The sequence below is a fragment of the Brachyistius frenatus genome, unplaced genomic scaffold, assembly GCF_029030835.1.
Source record: "Brachyistius frenatus isolate BFR_SWC_R1_liver_20210118 unplaced genomic scaffold, ASM2903083v1 Contig_231, whole genome shotgun sequence".
NCBI classification, from domain to species: domain Eukaryota; kingdom Metazoa; phylum Chordata; class Actinopteri; family Embiotocidae; genus Brachyistius; species Brachyistius frenatus.
The window spans coordinates 216,672-234,847 of NW_027210830.1; the positions used below are offsets into that span (position 1 = coordinate 216,672).

Sequence of the window (18,176 nt, forward strand, 5' to 3'; positions counted from 1 at the left end):
CCCCCCCAAAAAAATTATTTGGCTAAATATGGGAAAATATAGCAAATATGAACACATGAGAAATGATGGTTAGTGATTAGTTTAGCTTGTTAGCACTTTGCTAATTACAGCTAAAAACAAGCATGAGTTTTGCAGGCATTCGGTCATAAAGCAAAAATAGTGGACAAATTAAAAGGTTGACCTGATGATGGCGCTAAAGGACAAAGTCAGAGGATCGTTAGATGTTATTACGATTCATCCTGAAGGGAGCATGAATGTCTGAACCAAATTTCATTGCAATCCATGTTACAGCTCTGGAAAGATTGAACTCTGAACAGCAAACATCGACCTGACGGTGGCGCTGAAGTCAGAGGGGGCGTTGATACTTTTATCACTTAAAAATCCAAAATATTTGAGAAATTGTTTCTTTTTGTGCATTAAAAAATAGTTAAAAATACATAATCTGACTGCATAAATTCCTAAAGATGGACGTCCACCTCTGCATCCAAGTTTCTCACATTAAAGCCGCAGTGGGAGTATTTAAAAAAAAAAAACGAGGATTCAGGAAATGACATGAAGCTCTGCGGCGGCGTCAGCGGAGAGCGAAGGCTCGTTAATGCCGGTTAAATAACCGGCGGGTGGTCACGGTGTTTAAGATCAGGAGTTACAGCTGTCTGTCTCGCCCACGCACAACTCCAACTTCAGCACAAACTTTAGAGATGGAGCTTCTGTGTCCCCGTTTCTGTTGTTCACGATGCTGAGAGCAAAGTTTAGTTGGCATGAAATCTAAAAGTTCTAATCAGTCGAAGGTAAAGGGAGGATACCATCAGTTAACTTTATATAAAGCGCAGTAAAGAAAGAAAAAACTAAATGTGTTGAGATCTGATGCTGTTAAAACGACATCGGTTCAGTTGTTCATGTCAGAACTTGCTTGTTTACTATTTAGAGTTTGTTTTCTTTTTACTGCTCTTTGGATGAAATATTCATTAGATAAAAACTATTCCTGGCATTATTTTTGAAATCATCCGATTTTACTTTTAGCTTTAAGCTTTAAGCTTTTTTTTATTCAATAAGTCAATTAAATGTTCAGAAATGTGACTGAATCTTCTTAAACGGTTTAAAATGATATACTGTTTATTAAATATTCCGAAGAAGCAGCTTTTAGTTGTCGCATCGAGAAGCTCGTCTTCAAATCTCCTTCTTCATCTTTGTAAAGTTCCTCCTCAGACTAAAAGCCTCCTTATTTTGTAAGTAATTCACTTATAACTGCTTCTGTAACATTTGTGCAAGAGAGGGAATATTATTGATCATAATGTGCTACACATGAACATTCAGCTCCCTGAGGACTCTGTACTTTTATAACTCTGAAGTAAAGAACATCGACTGCAGTAAACTTTTTTATAAGGTATTAAATATCCAGCTTTATAAACACACCTTCCAGAGACGCTGACACCTGTTTTAACCACAGACTGTTTATAAAAGAGTTTGTAGCTTCAGGACTGTAAAATGGTTCTGATCCAGAAGTGTCTTCAGCTGCAATACCAGCGAGTGCCACTAGAGGTCGGCTCCAAAAAGCCTCCGGCTCCATAGACTCCCATTCAACTTCTCTCATCAAATCCAAAGTGAATAAAATGTGTCCATCAGTTATCTCGGTGTTGTTAGCTAAAGTCACTCCTTCTTCTTAGTTTTCTGGAGGTCCATCTGAAAATAATCCCTCATTCATTAGAAAAGAAGATTCAAGAAGACCTGTTTTTGGGGGCGTGTCTGTTTGATTGACAGGCCTGAGGTGCAGTCAGGTTACAGCTATCGGTGAGCGGGACGTAGTATCGTCATGTTTCCAATCAGATCGGTCAGATCCACCTCTGGCTCCTCCCCCAGCTCGTCCAAATATGGTCACTTCCTGCTCCGAACCGCTCTGAACTAACAAAGATGGTGACGGACAGAATCTGAACTGGAGGATTCATAACGTTCACAAACCAACGATGACATCACTGATGGTTGATGACATCACTGATGGTTGATGACGTCACCGCTGGTCGGTTTTAATGCTTCTTTTTCTACCACATGGTACGACTCGGCTTTACTCAACTCTAGATTTCATTGCCGTTACGCAAATACTGCATTAAATTAAAAATGTTGGCGTCGTGTGGATAGTTAACATTTCTTTCTGACCAATCGGTGGTCTGCAGTGATTTCACAGCACCTTTTTAAGATCAGCTCAGCTCACCTGTCATCTCTGCAGAGGTGATGCTCAAAAATAGCAGGAGGTGGTGTCAGATGGAGAACCCGAAATAAATGAAAGTTGAGTTGAGGTTTTAAGGCATCAGAAAATCAGCTCACGAGACAATTGGATGAGATGTTGGAGAACAGACTTTAGTTTGGACTTAGATCGAGTGGAGTGGGTGAACGGTTTTTATGTGGAGACATTAATCCACTCCCCCCTCTGAGATAAAACTCCTTCTTATCCAACGGGTTTTACACGATTCCCAGATTAAGAAAAAACAATCTCCAGAAACACAGAGGCGGAAAAAAAGCCGAACACGGTGTCATAATGAAAAGCGCCGCAATTACTGCACAACACGAGCGAACAGATCGATGCTGTGCTGTTGGCGCGGCGCCGAGGGGTCGTCGTGCCGACGCTGTGAGCCGTGTCTCACCGTAACCTCGCTGGAAGTTCAGCTGCGTTGTCGAAGTTGATGAAGAGAAAGCATTGAGACCAGACTGAGTCACGGCAGCGGAGAACAAAGGATCCGCTGCTGCTTTAACGACGCAACAATTATTATTTCTACTGCGTAAGCAACGAATCCAGGGACTGAATGTGAAAGGTTTCACTCTTAATGAGCCACAAAGAAAACTAGACCTAAAAGTGGAGAGAATATTAAACACGTTCATCATGTGGACACAAAGGACAGGCCTGTGGTGCAGTCAGGTTACAGCTATCGGTGGGCGGGACGTAGTATCGTCAGGTTTCCAATCAGATCGGTCAGATCCACCGCTGGCTCCTCCCCCAGCTCGTCCAAATATGGTCACTTCCTGCTCCAAACCGCTCCGAACTAGCAAAGATGGTGACGGACAGAATCTGAACTGGAGGATTCATAACGTTCACAAACCAACGATGACATCACTGATGGTTGATGACCTCACTGATGGATGATGACCTCACTGATGGTTGATGACCTCACTGATGGTTGATGACCTCACTGATGGATGATGACCTCACTGATGGTTGCCGCTTGTTTTCAGTTGATGTTTTCTCAAAGCCGTCTGTCCTCAGTAACTTGAGGAGAAGACGTTCGGAGGTGTCGCCCCCTCCGTCCAGAGAACAGTTGTTTGTTGACCGACTGCTTCGGTTCTGGATGTAAAGCTGATGTAACACCGTGTCAGCGGCGTCGGGAGGAACGTGGGCGTCGATTCTGTGCATCGGCAGAGTAGCGCTGCAATTAGAGGCCTCTGTTTTATAACCGGTTTGAACGGAGCTCCCGGCGGCCCCCACCTCACCATATTTTTGTTCTACCATTTGTGACGACAGCTGAAAGCTCCTGACATTTCCCTCACCGGCAATTACTGCCCAAACCGGTGAACTTCCCACGGTAAGACTCAAGGTCTCCGGTGCCCCTAATGTACGGACACTCGGACTGCTATCTTTAGACTCGCAGGAGGAAGTGACAGCCGCCGCACCGTCGAAGTAAAACACTCCACATGCCGGTCTGAGGAAATATGTTATAAAAGGGAGCAAAGATCAAGTGGAAACAGCCGTTAATTTGATTCAAATCCGAGTCTCAACTCAGAAACACACGTTCATCCTGCAGCTCGACGTGTCGCTTCAAACCATAGGTGCATTTCCAGCTGTGATACCGTTGAAGCATCTAATTAATGTATATTAATACATGTAGAAGTTTTAGGAATAAAATGAGAAGTAACTAAAGCTGAGAAGAAAGTGGAATATTTCCCTCTGAATGGAAATAAAAAGTAGTTTAAAAAAATGGAAATACTCAAGTGAAGTACAAATACCCGAAGAGAAACCCCCCGATTAAGGTTTTTATACACAGATTCAAAGGCTGCTTACATGTGAAGACATCAAAACAGTAATACTTATGTATTACGTTATAATAATAGATATTATTATGTGAAATTGTCTTTGACTAATTCATAACAGGATAAACGAAGGCTGCGGTTATTTGCTCAAATTCAGAAACTGAATGATGTCAGAGGATATTTTTTTTTTTCCATATTTGCAGCTTTAATGAATTCGCCTGCCTCCTCTTTGTTTGATCTGGGGGGTTTATTTTATCGGCCGCTTCGTTCGGGTTCATGAACGTCTCGTGCACTTTAATGCGGAGGAAGCAGACTGAGCTTCACACATAAACCCACATTTAATCAAAATACACATTTGATTGCAGCAAAGCGTCTCAAAAATAGTTAGGATAGAGGCTGGATCGTGTTTCTATCTGGCTTCTTATTTGGAGAGTTTTAACCTGCATTTGTGGACACAGCGATGAACTGTGTTCCCAGATGGTTTTCAGAAGTGTTCCTGAGCCCATGCTGTGATTTCCACTCCAGAATGAGACTCCGCCTCTCTAAAATGCTGTTTTTATATCCAATCATGTTTTTGATCTGTAACCACTTAACTCGTTTTGAGATGTTCAACCAGGTGTTTTTTTTTAGCATCACACGACTTTTCCAGTCTTTTGTTGATCCTGTCCCAACTTTTTTAAAACATGTTGCTAACATTAAATTCAAAATGAGCAGATATTTTTCATAAAACAATAAGATTTCTTAGTTTGCTCTATTTTCAGTTAAATGTGGGTTTACGTGATTTGTTGTGACTTGCTACCTAAAGTTCAAAATAAATAATGTAGATTCAATTGTGGGTGGATTAAAAAAATGAAATTCACCTTTCACAGCAAAACTAACCAATTTCACACTTTTCTTTTTATTGCCAGTGTTTCAATTAATTAATTAACTTCTGTGAACAACGGAATTACTTTTAATTAATTTTCTCCTTTCGCTCCTTATGCCACTGGAAAATCAGCAAGAACTGTACTTTCATTCAGAAACTACATCAGCACACAGTATCAGTGGCAAAAACTTGTATTTGAATAATATACAGCAGGAGGATTGTAGTGATGTCACAGGATGTAGAAACAGGAAATATACTCATTAGTATCATAAATTCAAAGTACATTCCTCACGGTTCACTCGCTTCTTTCTTACTTGTGTGTTTTTTTGTTTCATCTGAGTTTCAAGTCCTGAAAGGAGCTTAGTCGACCAATCAGCTGGCGGTTTGGGGGGTTCAGCTTCCTCTGTGAGCCTCTACGGTTACCCACAATGCCCCTCTTTGCACACTGCAGGTCTGTAATTGCCAGGAGGATCAGCAGTGACACCGTGGGAGATGTAAATATCTTAAGGCCGTGCTGCGTGCTGTTTACGGCCCTGTAGGAAGCCGTGAGGCCGGAAACAGACAGATTATTTTATTAGAGATGGTTCTTCTTTAAGCTTGGAGTTCTGGGAGACATCGTCGCTCTCCTGGTAGGCGAAGCAGCTTGGGAAGATGCCGATGTTTCCTGCGCAGTGTCCCTCCAGCCACTCCTCGTTAACTGGGACAGAAAGAGTCAGTGAACGCCTCGTCACGTTTTCAACATGAAAACAGTTCACCAGCCGGGTGGGGGGGGGGGGGGGCTCACCTTCACTCAGGATGTCGATGGTATCTCCCTCGCTGAACTCCAGGTCCTCCGCGCCCTCAGCGGCGTAGTCATACAGCGCCACCATCTGGTAGATGATGGTACGGTTGGCCAGGGGGTCTTCAGTCTGGAACACAACGAGAGGAAACGAGGAAAGTGTGGAAATCTATTATTTTTTAAACAACTCATAATAAAGAATCAACGTCAAGTTGTTGCAGGACAAATTCACAGATTACAGTTTAAACCTTAAAAAAAGCTTCGATGCACACATGATGAGTATAATTTACTTCATCGCACTGAAGATAAACAATAACAAAAGATCCCAAATTAAAGCAAACCAGGACCGGACTGAACAGGTCGGAGTCATCGCCGCAATTTTAATTGTACTTTTCAAATTCCAAATAACAAAGAAAGTTAAAGTTTGTGTGTGTTGAGTATCAATTTGTTATTGTTCACTTAAAAGAAGCTGAGAGGCAACCATCAGTGATGTCATCAACTATTAGTGATGTCATCATCCATCAGTGATGTCATCATTGGCTTGTGAATGTTATGAATCCTCCAGTTCAGATTCTGTCCGTCACCATCTTTGCTAGTTCGGAGCGGTTTGGAGCAGGAAGTGACCATATTTGGACGAGCTGGGGGAGGAGCCAGAGGTGGATCTGACCGATCTGATCGGAAACCTGACGATACTACGTCCCGCCCACCGATAGCTGTAACCTGACTGCACCACAGGCCTGTCAATCAAACAGACACGCCCCCAAAAACAGGTCTTCTTGAATCTTCTTTTCTAATGAATGAGGGATTATTTTCAGATGGACCTCCAGAAAACTAAGAAGAAGGAGTGACTTTAGCTAACAACACCGAGATAACTGATGGACACATTTTATTCACTTTGGATTTGATGAGAGAAGTTGAATGGGAGTCTATGGAGCCGGAGGCTTTTTGGAGCCGACCTCTAGTGGCACTCGCTGGTATTGCAGCTTAAGGCCTCCATTTTCCCACCCGGAAGCTACATCCACTTTTAAACACAGTCTACGGTGTAACTTTAATAATGATCTCTGTAGCTGAGAGTTTGAATCCTCACCTGGCACCACAGCGTCACTCTGCCGGCCTCGGCCACCTCCTGGATGGTGCGTCCGGGCTCCACCTCCCCACCCAGAGGTGTCAGCACACGGTAGCCATGCTGCTTGTGTCTGATGAAAAAGAGAGAGAGGAGGGTGGGGGAGTGAGGAGGAGAGGCAGCAGAGGCATAGATGGGAAATTGAGGGCATCGTGGGGGCAAACATGAGCAGGCAGAGAATAGAAGATAAAGGTCGGAGGATATCGAGGCTCTGATGTACGCTGTTATCAGATCCAGTTTATATCTCAACAGATGATCTGGTTCTGTTGTTGTGAGTCTGTCTCGTGTCAGTGACATGTTTTCATCCTCTGGTGTCTGTGGAGCTGCAGCCTCGGTCTTCTATTGTCTCAGCCAGAAAAGAACCGAGTGGACAGTAGAAAAACGTATTTTTAGAAGTGAAGCATCACTCGTTAGAATCCCGGGGAGACGGAAGTGGGTTGTCGGCCGTGCGCTCACCTGAGGCGCAGCTGAGACGGCGGCTGGCCCAGTTTCTGTGCGATCTGCTCCTTCAGCTCGCTGTACGGCATGTCCAGAGGGACGGACAGCTCCACGGTGGACGTGAAGTGGACCTTCACCTCCACAGAACCCGCCGCCGCTCCGTGAGCTGAGCCGGCCTGCTGTGACCAAAGATGCTGAAGGATTAGAGGTCCAAAGTAGAATCATAGCTTTCATATTTAATATATATATATAAAACTGCTGGACACATTTTATTCACTTTGGATTTGATGAGAGAAGTTGAATGGGAGTCTATGGAGCCGGAGGCTTTTTGGAGCCGACCTCTAGTGGCACTCGCTGGTATTGCAGCTGAAGACACTTCTGGATCAGAACCATTTTACAGACCTGAAGCTACAAACTCTTTTAGAAACAGTCGGTGGTTTAAACTATTAAAAAAAAAGAAGCCTTTTCTACTTACTATTACTATATATGAAAATGAAAATGACACATGTAACCATGGTAACTGTGCACAACAAAGGTGTCAAAAGATGTCATTTAAAAACACTTAGAAGATATAAAATGTCCAGTTTCTTTTCCGTCTTTTCAGGTCACCGTTGCACGCAGAGACACAAAAGCATATTTCCATCCTAACGTTGAGCGTCAGCGTGACTGAATCGGGACACATCAGCGTTCCCCTCGTTCAGCTTAACATTACAAAGCACTTCCTTCACTGGGACGCACAACACAACAACACCGTCTATATTTAGATGAGGCCGGGAGAATGTGTGTGTGTGTGTGTGTGTGTGTGTGTGTGTGTGTGTGTGTGTGTGTGTGTGTGTGTGTGTGTGTGTGTGTGTGTGTGTGTGTGTGTGTGTGTCTGTGTGTGAGGAAATAATCTGCGATGATGGAGGATGAAGCCGGTCGCCACTACCTGGTTGGCGGCTGCGTTGGCCGTGTACTTGGGAGGCTGCGAGGCCGGCGGCGGCGCGTGGGTGGCCGTGGTGTAGGATGGAGGTGGAATGTCTGAGGTAAAGGATGCTGCAGGGAAACACAGCGAAGAGACAGCGTGAGCACAAACACTACAACAGTGATAGGAGAGCATTAACTTTTAGAAACACAGAGCTACACAGTCTGCAAGACACAACGAGGAGGAGACCAGTGTTTGTTAGCTTTTTAAAGAGCTTCACCCTGCTGAGAGACTGCAGTGGAAACACATGTCATCACAGCGGGGGGGCTGAAACGGACCAAACAAGGCTGCTGGAAAAGATATATTCATTAACAGTCATTTGCTGTCACAACCACAGACTGGATATAAAAGTGTTTGTCGCTTCCGGGTCTGAAAATGATGCAGAAATGTCTTCGATTTGCAGATTCTCCCAAAACGACTCGCATGAAAAATAAAATGTGTCCATCAGTTATCTCGGTGTTGTTAGCTAAAGTCACTCCTTCTTCTTAGTTTTCTGGAGGTCCATCTGAAAATAATCCCTCATTCATTAGAAAAGAAGATTCAAGAAGACCTGTTTTTGGGGGCGTGTCTGTTTGATTGACAGGCCTGTGGTGCAGTCAGGTTACAGCTGGTGTTTTTAATTTTTTTTATTTACTGATTTTGTATTTCAGGAGAGGAGGTGATGCTTTTTGAATGGGAGTCTACTGGAGGTTGTTGTTTTTTTTTGCCCTGGTGGCCCTCAGTGGTATTTTACTTTAAGGCATTTCTGCATTTGGCTTCACTTTTCAGACCCGGAGAATACGTCAGATAACAAACCAAAGAACGAAAGTAGATTACCAGGAAAATCATAATACAATCTGCACCGAAATGACGACATTCACAACCTGTTTCAGACACGAAGGTCAAATACATCTCTGCTTAAACATAATTAAACATAAAGGGAGAATACAAATACTTGGTTCCAAAGTCAAAAGTAAACTGAACTCTAACATATCTGTCTCCAACTTTTGTTTGGCTGTGAGCAGTTTTAAAATTCCTGAGGCATAAAGTGAATGTAATGACAAGCTGCACATTCTTTGAGATGTCTCGCTCCAAAACAAACTGTCAGATTCGACACACTCTCAGACCTACTGGTGTGAAATCTGAAAATGAGAAACAAAAACCACTGGACTTTAAACAGCTTTTTCTTTTTCGAAGTAGCAACAACAACTTCCAGGAAGGCCGACGTCTGAGGCGCCCGTCTGCTGGAGATGAATCCTCAGACAGAACTCAGAGGGAATATCACTGTGACCCCCGAGATGATCCATTATAACACAGAAGTGCTTTGTTGGAGCGGATCAGAGGAAACAGAGGTGGAGAGGTTCCTCCTCTCAGGAGGAAGAGGGATTTCAGATGAAGCAGAGAAGGAGAACCGGGAGGAGTGGGATTGATTTTTTATTTGATTTTTTTACCTCCAGGAGGAGCTGGCGGGTTGCGGCGGTCCTGGCGGCGAGTTGGTGGCTTCATGCTCGGTGGGAGGGGGATCCCGCTGGGAAATCTCTGTGGAGGGAAACCGAGATGAACGGGGGCGTCAGTGGAGCAGTGTGATCTTCCATCCAGCAGGAATTCGGTGTCTTTTGTTGGAACCAGCAGTGTAATCTTTAACTGTAGTGGCTTTAAATGGATCTGGAGTCATTTTCATGTATTTTCCCTGACTCAACATTTTTTTTTTTTTCAGCCTCTCTCAGGCCGAGGCGGAGATACAGCTCAGCTCAGCATGAATCTCATTTTGAGCAATCTGTCAAGTGCCCCCATTGAAGCTGTGAACCGAAGCGTCCGGCCGCGCAGGAGGAGCCTGAAATAAGTTGGCCGAAGCGAATCGTGAAGTGTGTTATCACATTGACGGATATATTACGTTTTCCTTTTTGCCTTTGAACGCCTTCACGTCCACGGGGTCCAGCAGGGATATGGGCAGGAGTCCTCTCTGGACAGAAGAGACAAGAAATAATGATTACAATTAAACGGCCTCCGCTGACACCTCAGGTTGTAGTTTACATGCTCGGTTGTGGCACATTTGTAGAGATTTCTTCAAGGCGTCCCTGAGATATTGAGCTCATAGTGTCTTTGACCTTTGACCTTTGACCACTAAAATCTTAACCGTTCATCTTTGAGTTTAAAATTTAACTTTTGTGACAAATTTGAATAAATTCCCTCCCGATATTCCTGAAATATCGCATTGACGAGCATAGTCCAATGTGATAGGACAGTCACCTTGACCTTTGAACAGCAGAATTGTATGAGGTCATCGTTGGTACCAAGTGAATGTTTTTACCAAGTTTAAAGAAATTTCCTCAAAGCGTTCTTGAGATGTTGCATTCTGAGAACGGGACAGATGGATGAGAGGGACGTGAGGTCACAGTGACCTTGAACTTTGACCTTTGACACCAAACTCAAATCATTTCATCCTTGAGGCCGAATGAACGAATGTGTCACCTTTGAAGAAATTCGGCCGACAGACACAGTTAGAGACTCGCTGATGAACATAACTTAAGGTATTTTTCTCCAGAGCTGGTGGAGACCAAAAACAGAGTGAAAAAGAGTGAATGAAGCTCGTTCTGCTGCCCCCATGTGGACAAAAAATAAACCAATACTGCAGCTTCTAATCTTGTGATTTTATCGGAGTTGTTTTCTAAAAATCGAAGTGGAGAAACAAGGATTTTTCTCAGCACATAAAAAAACACTCCCGCTGTAACTGATTGACGCTCTTATTTTTAGGCTCCTCCCAGATCTCGTCTCACCTGTCCGTCATGGATGACAGTTATCATCCCGTCTCTGTTCTCCTCTCCGAATAAAAACACCATGGCTCCTCCCGGCACCGTCAGCTGCCCCGGGCCCCGAGACATGTAAGGGAACCGCACACGCATGTACAAGGACTCCCTAACAGGAAGAGAAAAAACACAGCTAATCACTCCCAGTGGTTTAACTATCATGAGCCGGGCGACAGCAGCAACGCGATGATGTGAAACACTTACTGCGCTCCTTCCACCTTGGGTTCGTAGAAACCGGGTTTCTGTGCAGCAGACAGACGGACGGACAGTTAGCAGCTGCAACGTGAATCCTCACTCATACTGTCACCGTGGTCCGACTCACCTGCAGCCTCAGAGGCTCGAAACCTCCGAAATCATCGTTGGGAATCATGGAGGAGATCACCTGCAGGGGGCGGAGCATCAAAGAAGACACGTGTGGTTTAACTTTAAATGGAAAACACTAATTTCAAAGTATTTATAAAATGTTGAATGCACGTAATATTTCATGACTTTTCCACGTTCATCATTAAGTCATAGCTTAACCGATATTTAGGAGTCTACCTGCGCTAGTTTTATAATTAGTTACTAGTTAAGAGTCAGAAAAGTATTCGAGTACCCAATAAGAATATATATTTCTATAGTAATTGTAAATATTGAAAAGTTCAGAGCGTGTTCCTGTTGCTTGGGAGCAGAGGGAGTAACCTTTACGAGGAAGTATTCTGTAGTGGAAATCGATGCATGGGCTCAGGAACGCTTGGCTCCGTTGATGTCATACTTTATCGGTACATATTCCTAAATATTTTCCTATAAATGTGACCAGAGTAATTAAACTTATCTTCAATACTGACACATCCTACTCATCACCCTCCCATGATGTAACTTCCATCACGGGGAGGCTCCGCCCACCTTTGGCTTCCCCAAGAAGTCTCTTTGTTGCAGCTGCTCCACGTCCTGCCTCTTAGGACGAAACACTTCGCCCTCAGGAACCAGGAGAGGCGTCAGGACCTCCTTGTTCTGTTCTCGGCCACAACAGAGAAGAGTTGGTTTTAATAACATGCGTTGGCCTCTTTACTTCACGTGGTGTCATTTATTTAAAAACCCAGCTGGTAGGACTCGACACAGTCAGATATAAAGTGGTTACAGAAGCGGGTTTTGTGACTAATAGGATGCAGAGTCGGTTCCTGCTGGACTGTCCGGTTATTCAGGCCGAAGCCTTGCAGAATAAAAACAGGCTAAAAGCTTCTTTATTAGAGGAAGGCTGATTGATCTGATGGATTCCCTAAAAACTGGTCCCACCGGTGGGCCTGCAGAATGAGAACTTCTTGCACTAAAAAGCGATGGACGAGCTCAAGCAAGTTTTGCACTATTGGTCACAAGTATGGTATTTATTTTTAATTAGAGAAACGGGTCAAAATCATCTTTATGCACGTTGCAAGAATACAGATTAGTGAGCAGCAGTTTCACAACGCTGAATCCAAATAGACGCAGATGTGGTGTTAAATTCCCTGTAAACCACAACATTTATAATTCAGAAACAAACATTCAAAGATGGAAAACTTTGGATTATTTAACACTGAGATAATCTGTGCATCATTGATCAGATTTTGATTTAAATAAAGTTATATTTCCTGATTGGAACCAGACAGAAGAAATCTGATATAAAACCCAAATACAGAAATCTGTCTCTTAATTAACCCCGTAATGCACAGTTTTTATTTTCTATCTTTGCAATATATTATTTTTTACTTGTTTTTGATCATCACAAATCCTTATTTGTATTTTTCCTTTCTGAGTTTTTTGAATAATAATAATTTTTGTATCACAATATGGGTCAAAAATGGCCTGTATTCATTTGTTATTTCATGCACGGCTAAGAGTTTCTCTGTTAGAAATCAATTTATTTAATCATTTAATATTCCTCAGTGCTCATTAAAAAACACAAACTATTGTTTTAATTTTTCATCTGTCAGAAATAGTTTTTTTCAGTATTACATCAAGTTTACGCACTTAATGTGATTCAAGAATTATTGTAGCAGTGATTTGGACGGAATGCAAAATACATTTGATGTTTAAAATAAATTTATTTGACACTTTTCACACATGCTCATTAATATTTATAAGAAGCTGGCTGAGAAAACAGATTTTTAGTGCCTTTAAAAACCTCCTCTCTACCTGCTGCTGTTTGATTATCAGCTGACAGGACTTCATCCATTCTGTACTCAGTTTAATTGGATCTCTGTGTCCTTGCAGCACAGCAGCCAAATGGAACGCAGCCAGCGAGTCGCTGGAGTCAAATTGTCCCTTTAAACTTTATCCTCAGCTGTTTGTTGTTTTTTGTTTTTTTATCCTTGTAAAAGATGTCAACTGATTTTTAGAAATGTTGTCCCTCTGTTGTTCCCTCAGAGTTGTGTGAAACTCACCGCGATGATGTCCAGAGCCGCCTCGATGGTTCCTCCTCGTCCTCCTCCTCCTTTCTCCTGGGCGGCTGATTGGAGGACCTCCCCGGCCTGCTCCCATTGGCCCATTCGAGAGTACACAGCGGCAGCATTATACAACACCTGAGGAGGGGGGGGGTCCATCATATTAATATTCATGTAAACTTTAGTGTTGTTAAAACCCTCTTATGGGGATTTAAAGGCATCTGTAACCAGGAAACTCTCTGTTCAGGAGGAGGTACGAATGATCCAGTGATTGTTCGACTCAAACATCTTTCCTTCCAAACTTTTCTGTCTTGGTTTCGGAACAAAAAGTCCCCGAGAGGACGGTGCAATCAGCAAAACGCTTTAAAGGCTGAAAAAGCAGCGTGACTGTTTGAGAATTCATCGGGGTGTGAGTCTGTGCGTTAGAGCTGTGATTTAAACAGCCAGAGACCTGTTCCACTTTCTCCACCTTGAAGAGCAACACAGTCGGAGATGCATTATTTATTGTCAGACAATATCAAACCACCTATAGTGATGTTTGGGTTTTTGTATTTTTATATTTAAGTGCTCTGGTTCATTGTGTTCGATTCTTAAATTATTCTATAGGTCTTAAAATGCTGCTCTGTGGAACACAAATATCTAATATTTTCCTAAATGATGTAAAGTTTGAGGTCCAGATGAATTACAAATTGTGTTTTTTTGGGAGGATATTTACACATTTTGAACCGTAAATCAGGGTTCCCACGAATCAAGGAATATTAGGGAATTTTTAAAAACTCTTTTCCAGGACAGGCAAAGTCGGGAGATTTGATCTTTCTCTTTTGGCCAAGTCCTGGAATATCAGGGAATTTTGTGAGCATGTTTTAACTTTAGTCGCCATTTATCAAAATACAATATAATATTATATTATTGTAATATAATATGTCCATGGAGTCTTTTTTTTATCCACAGACTGGATATAAAAGTGTTCGTAGCTTCAGGTCTGTAAAATGGTTCCGATGCAGAAGTGTCTTCAGCTGCAATACCAGCGAGTGCCACTAGAGGTCGGCTCCAAAAAGCCTCCGGCTCCATAGACTCCCATTCAACTTCTCTCATCAAATCCAAAGTGAATAAAATGTGTCCATCAGTTATCTCGGTGTTGTTAGCTATAGTCACTCCTTCTTATTAGTTTTCTGGCATTTTTTGACTGTAAATAATTTTTTCCCCCCAGTTCGGCTCGTCAGATCCCCATGACAACCGCATCCCTTCCCTCCTATCGGAGGAAGAAGACGAGGAAGGTGACGTCCTCTCGCTGACAGGTGGCCCACACAGGTATGTTGTCTTATCTGCGCTCTGATAAATATGAGAGGTTGCGTAACCTCCTTCTGCAGCCTCCATCAATGAGGCGTTTGTTGGCCCCCAGCTGGGTGGGACGTTTGAACTTCACAGCGGAGGTGATGACACAGAAGTGATCTCTCAGGTTTTTTATTCCTCCACACTGACAGACCGCGCTGGATTTCCCTTTTTTTTTTTATTCATTGCAATGTCTCATAAAAAGCCTGCTGACGTGTGTGTGTGTGTGTGTGTGTGTGTGTGTGTGTGTGTGTGTGTGTGTGTGTGTGTGTGTGTGTGTGTGTGTGTGTGTGTGTGTGTGTGTGTGTGTGTGTGTGTGTGTGTGTGTGTGTGTGTGTGTGTGTCTGAACGTCTCACCTGCCAGCTGTAGAGTTTGAAGCGGAGTCCCAGCTGTCTGTAGTCGATGACCACGTTTCCTCTCATGTGCTTCTGAGCCCAGATGCAGTCTGACAGAGCCTCTTCCAGCCTGGACAGACGCACACAGACTCAGATGTACAAGAATAAATACACATTTAAAAAAACTGAGCGGTTTTAATATGAAAAGGCACCAAAAGAAGCTGCACACAAACATGACATTTGATATCTGACATTTTCTTTGTGCTGCAGTCACTTCCTGGTTTAACAGTATTTTCATGATTCTCTTTTAAACCAGACCACCTGCCAGCACATAAACACAACCATGAACAGCCTGTTTCATGCTGGAGTCTGTTTATTTTAGCAGGAAAAGATTTTGACAGCGAATATTCTATCAGTATTTTTAAAGAAATCGACCATCATGTTTCTTTTAAAGCATATTTTCTTCTGTTGTATATAAATTCATCTTATAGCAGGAAGTGTTGGATCATCAGGTGCTTTTTTTAAACAGAGCTAACTGTTTGGATGAAACCACTCCCACCTGTCCATCTGTATCATCACTGCTGCTCTCTGGAAGAAGCCCACGGCCAGACGTGCGTCCTTGGCGATGGTGAGGTCCAAAGCCTGGACGCCACAGACGGGTACACGAACAGATGAAAGTGACACCACACATTTATGAAATTCATATTAATAAAGAATATTAGGCTGATAATACTACGACAGATAGAAAACGTGTAGTTTTTTTGTAAGCGACGGACTGTAAATAAAAAAACTGATTAAATAAATTTTCTTTCACTCATTAAAATGGATCAGATGAGAGAACAGAGTTCTTAGTGCAGATGATCTGAAGGCAAAGCGTGAAATAGACACGCCGGTCTGCTACAGCCAAAAACATCAGATAGCCACACTTTGTACAGTCTAAGGCGTGAAAGTTACACGCTTTTACTGTAGTGGACAACAAATTAAACCTACTGCATGTTTACAGCCTTGTGATTTACAGGAGAATAAAACTGCCTCTTAATACCCCACAAAATGTCCTTTGTTGCCTTGGTTACGGGACCTTGGACACGTGATCCTGGGTCACAGGACATTTATGCATGTCAGTTTCACGCTTTCAAAACGTGTACCTGTCGCACCCAGACAGCGGCGAGCGTTGCTAACTCACGTTTTGCGTGTCTATTTCACGCTTTGCTGTGATTCTGATGCATTTTTTAAAAAATTATTTCTACCTACAAACTTAAAAAATGATTTTGTATATCTTGTTTTTGGAGCTTTTTGTGGTTTCTGTTCTCTGCAGGCGACACGTTGTTCTTCTTCTGTGAAGCACCAGTAACAATAATTGTTCTGACGTTAACGTTAACGTGGCCGACCTGCATGGCCCGGTCCAGCTGACCCAGCGCCAGGTGAGCCGCGGCGGCGATGAACAACGTGCGAGACGTCGGCTCGCTGATCTGCTCCAGCTCGGCCAGCGCTCCGTTCCAGTCTTTGGCGTCGACGGCCTTGACGGACGCGTCCCACAGACGCAGCAGGTCGGTGTACAGCATCGTGGACGGACGAGGCTGCAGACAAACACATCAACAACTAAAATAGGCAGTTTAAAAGTTTTTCTCCAAAAATGTTGAGATTAAATGAAAGAAAAAAAAAATCGATATTCTTCACTTTTACTCAGATTTAAGAATACAAACTAATTATTACATTTCTTATAACTAAAAATGTAATTGGAGCTCTGAAGGTCTCTGATCTTCAGTTTTATACTGAAGGTAAAATGATCCATTATGACTAAAACGTGCGTCAGGAGTTGTGTAGCAATTCAGAAATAACAGAAGGAAACAAGGACTTTGATTTAATCAGTCAAACAGTGGAGGTGGTTGAAAAACTTCCTCAAAGGAAGATGGAAGAGATGAGTGAAAGATCAAGATAAATGCAAAAACATTTGACCTGTTAACCATCTAAAAGGAACTTTCAAGCAGCTTTCATACAAAGACGCAACTTTAAGTGTTTCACGCACAAAAATTTAAACAATACACACACAAAAAAAAGCAAAAAATAACACAAAATAGTGTTGAAAAAAACAACAATAAATGAAGTCAACAAAACAGAATGAACCCGAGGGATAAAACCAATGATTAACAGTAAACAGTTAGGGCTGTAAACATTCCTTCAAAATAAAAGCCAGAAGAAATAGAAAAGCCTTTAGTTTCCTTTTAAAACACTAAGACAGTTTCTCTTTCAGTGAGTTCTGAATTTAATAATAAAGTTAAATAAGAAAAAAGAGGAAACTCCAACGTGAATCTGTAACTCTGCTCAGGTTTTCTTGGAATACTTCCTGGAACTTTATCTGGAGTCCGTCGGCGTGTCGACTTCACGTCAAACAAGCAGTTGTTTTAAATCCTCTAAAATCGCTCCGCTTACCTTTTTTACTCCTGAATGACTGAGACTCCTGTCAGCGTCTGTCCGTCTCCGTCTGTCTCTGTCCGTCTCAGCAGGGACAGAAACTCCTCGGGAGTCTCCACCCAGTTGCTACGAGGAAGTCGTCCTCCCACATTCCCCACAGAGACACCACCTCAGGAATTCACCTGATGTACTCATGACAATCACAACAAAGGGATCACTGGCGAGTGCACTGTTTAGATTTTTCTGTAGTCTTTAGTTGAATTGTTGCATTAATTATGTTTTGAAACTTAACTTTAGATAAAGTCAGGTGAAGTCACCGCTGTTGGGAATCTCTGAATCAGAGCTGTACTCAGGGTGACCTTTGACCTCCCTTTACAGGTGACTGATTTCTGAGAAGGAAGTCGGGAGAAAAAAAGAAAACTGCTTTGAAACATAAATCTGACACTGAGACGGCCCTGGCGTTCAGGCACAAAAGGAACATTATGGGATGTTTCCTCTGCTTATCCAAGTGGATCAACTTGCTCCACAGGTTGGCTTTTGGCTCCGCCCACCTCAAGAAACATAAACACAAGCATGACATAATGTTCATGTTCTTCCCACCGCACCAGTATAAACACAACAAGTCTCTCCTGTAACAGGCAGAATAACAGTCTTTAATCATCACTATTATATTGTACAATAATTCATGACTAATGTTTTGTTTTTATATTGTTAAGATAGAGCTAATTT

The 18,176-nt window shown here is 42.7% G+C and overlaps 1 protein-coding gene and 1 long non-coding RNA gene across 6 annotated transcripts; one reads left to right on the forward strand and one right to left on the reverse strand.

Annotated features, from left to right (window-relative positions):
• Positions 1-4,898: 4,898 nt before the first annotated feature.
• On the reverse strand, positions 4,899-16,597 carry noxa1 (NADPH oxidase activator 1). 2 transcript variants are annotated; one of them, XM_069720091.1, is made up of 15 exons: positions 16,424-16,597; positions 15,595-15,677; positions 15,057-15,165; positions 13,368-13,505; positions 11,854-11,961; positions 11,291-11,350; positions 11,173-11,210; positions 10,939-11,077; positions 10,056-10,124; positions 9,613-9,700; positions 8,147-8,253; positions 7,237-7,397; positions 6,745-6,853; positions 5,664-5,787; positions 4,899-5,576 (listed from the first exon to the last, which is right to left on the reverse strand). In XM_069720091.1, exons 1-15 carry the CDS (start codon positions 16,595-16,597, stop codon positions 5,446-5,448), a joined length of 1,638 nt encoding a protein of 545 aa, XP_069576192.1. In that variant the 3' UTR covers positions 4,899-5,445. The 2 variants fall into 2 exon arrangements, with proteins under 2 accessions (XP_069576192.1, XP_069576191.1); XM_069720090.1 differs by having other exon boundaries at positions 7,237-7,412.
• LOC138633708 (uncharacterized) lies at positions 13,618-18,162 on the forward strand. Of its 4 annotated transcripts, none has more exons than XR_011311904.1 (5): positions 13,618-14,678; positions 15,565-15,694; positions 16,351-16,582; positions 17,537-17,667; positions 17,826-18,162. It is a non-coding gene; the product is annotated as an uncharacterized lncRNA (long non-coding RNA). The 4 variants fall into 4 exon arrangements; XR_011311902.1 differs by having other exon boundaries at positions 13,618-14,472; positions 14,578-14,678; positions 16,351-17,667; XR_011311901.1 differs by having other exon boundaries at positions 16,351-17,667.
• The last annotated feature ends 14 nt before the right edge of the window (positions 18,163-18,176 follow it).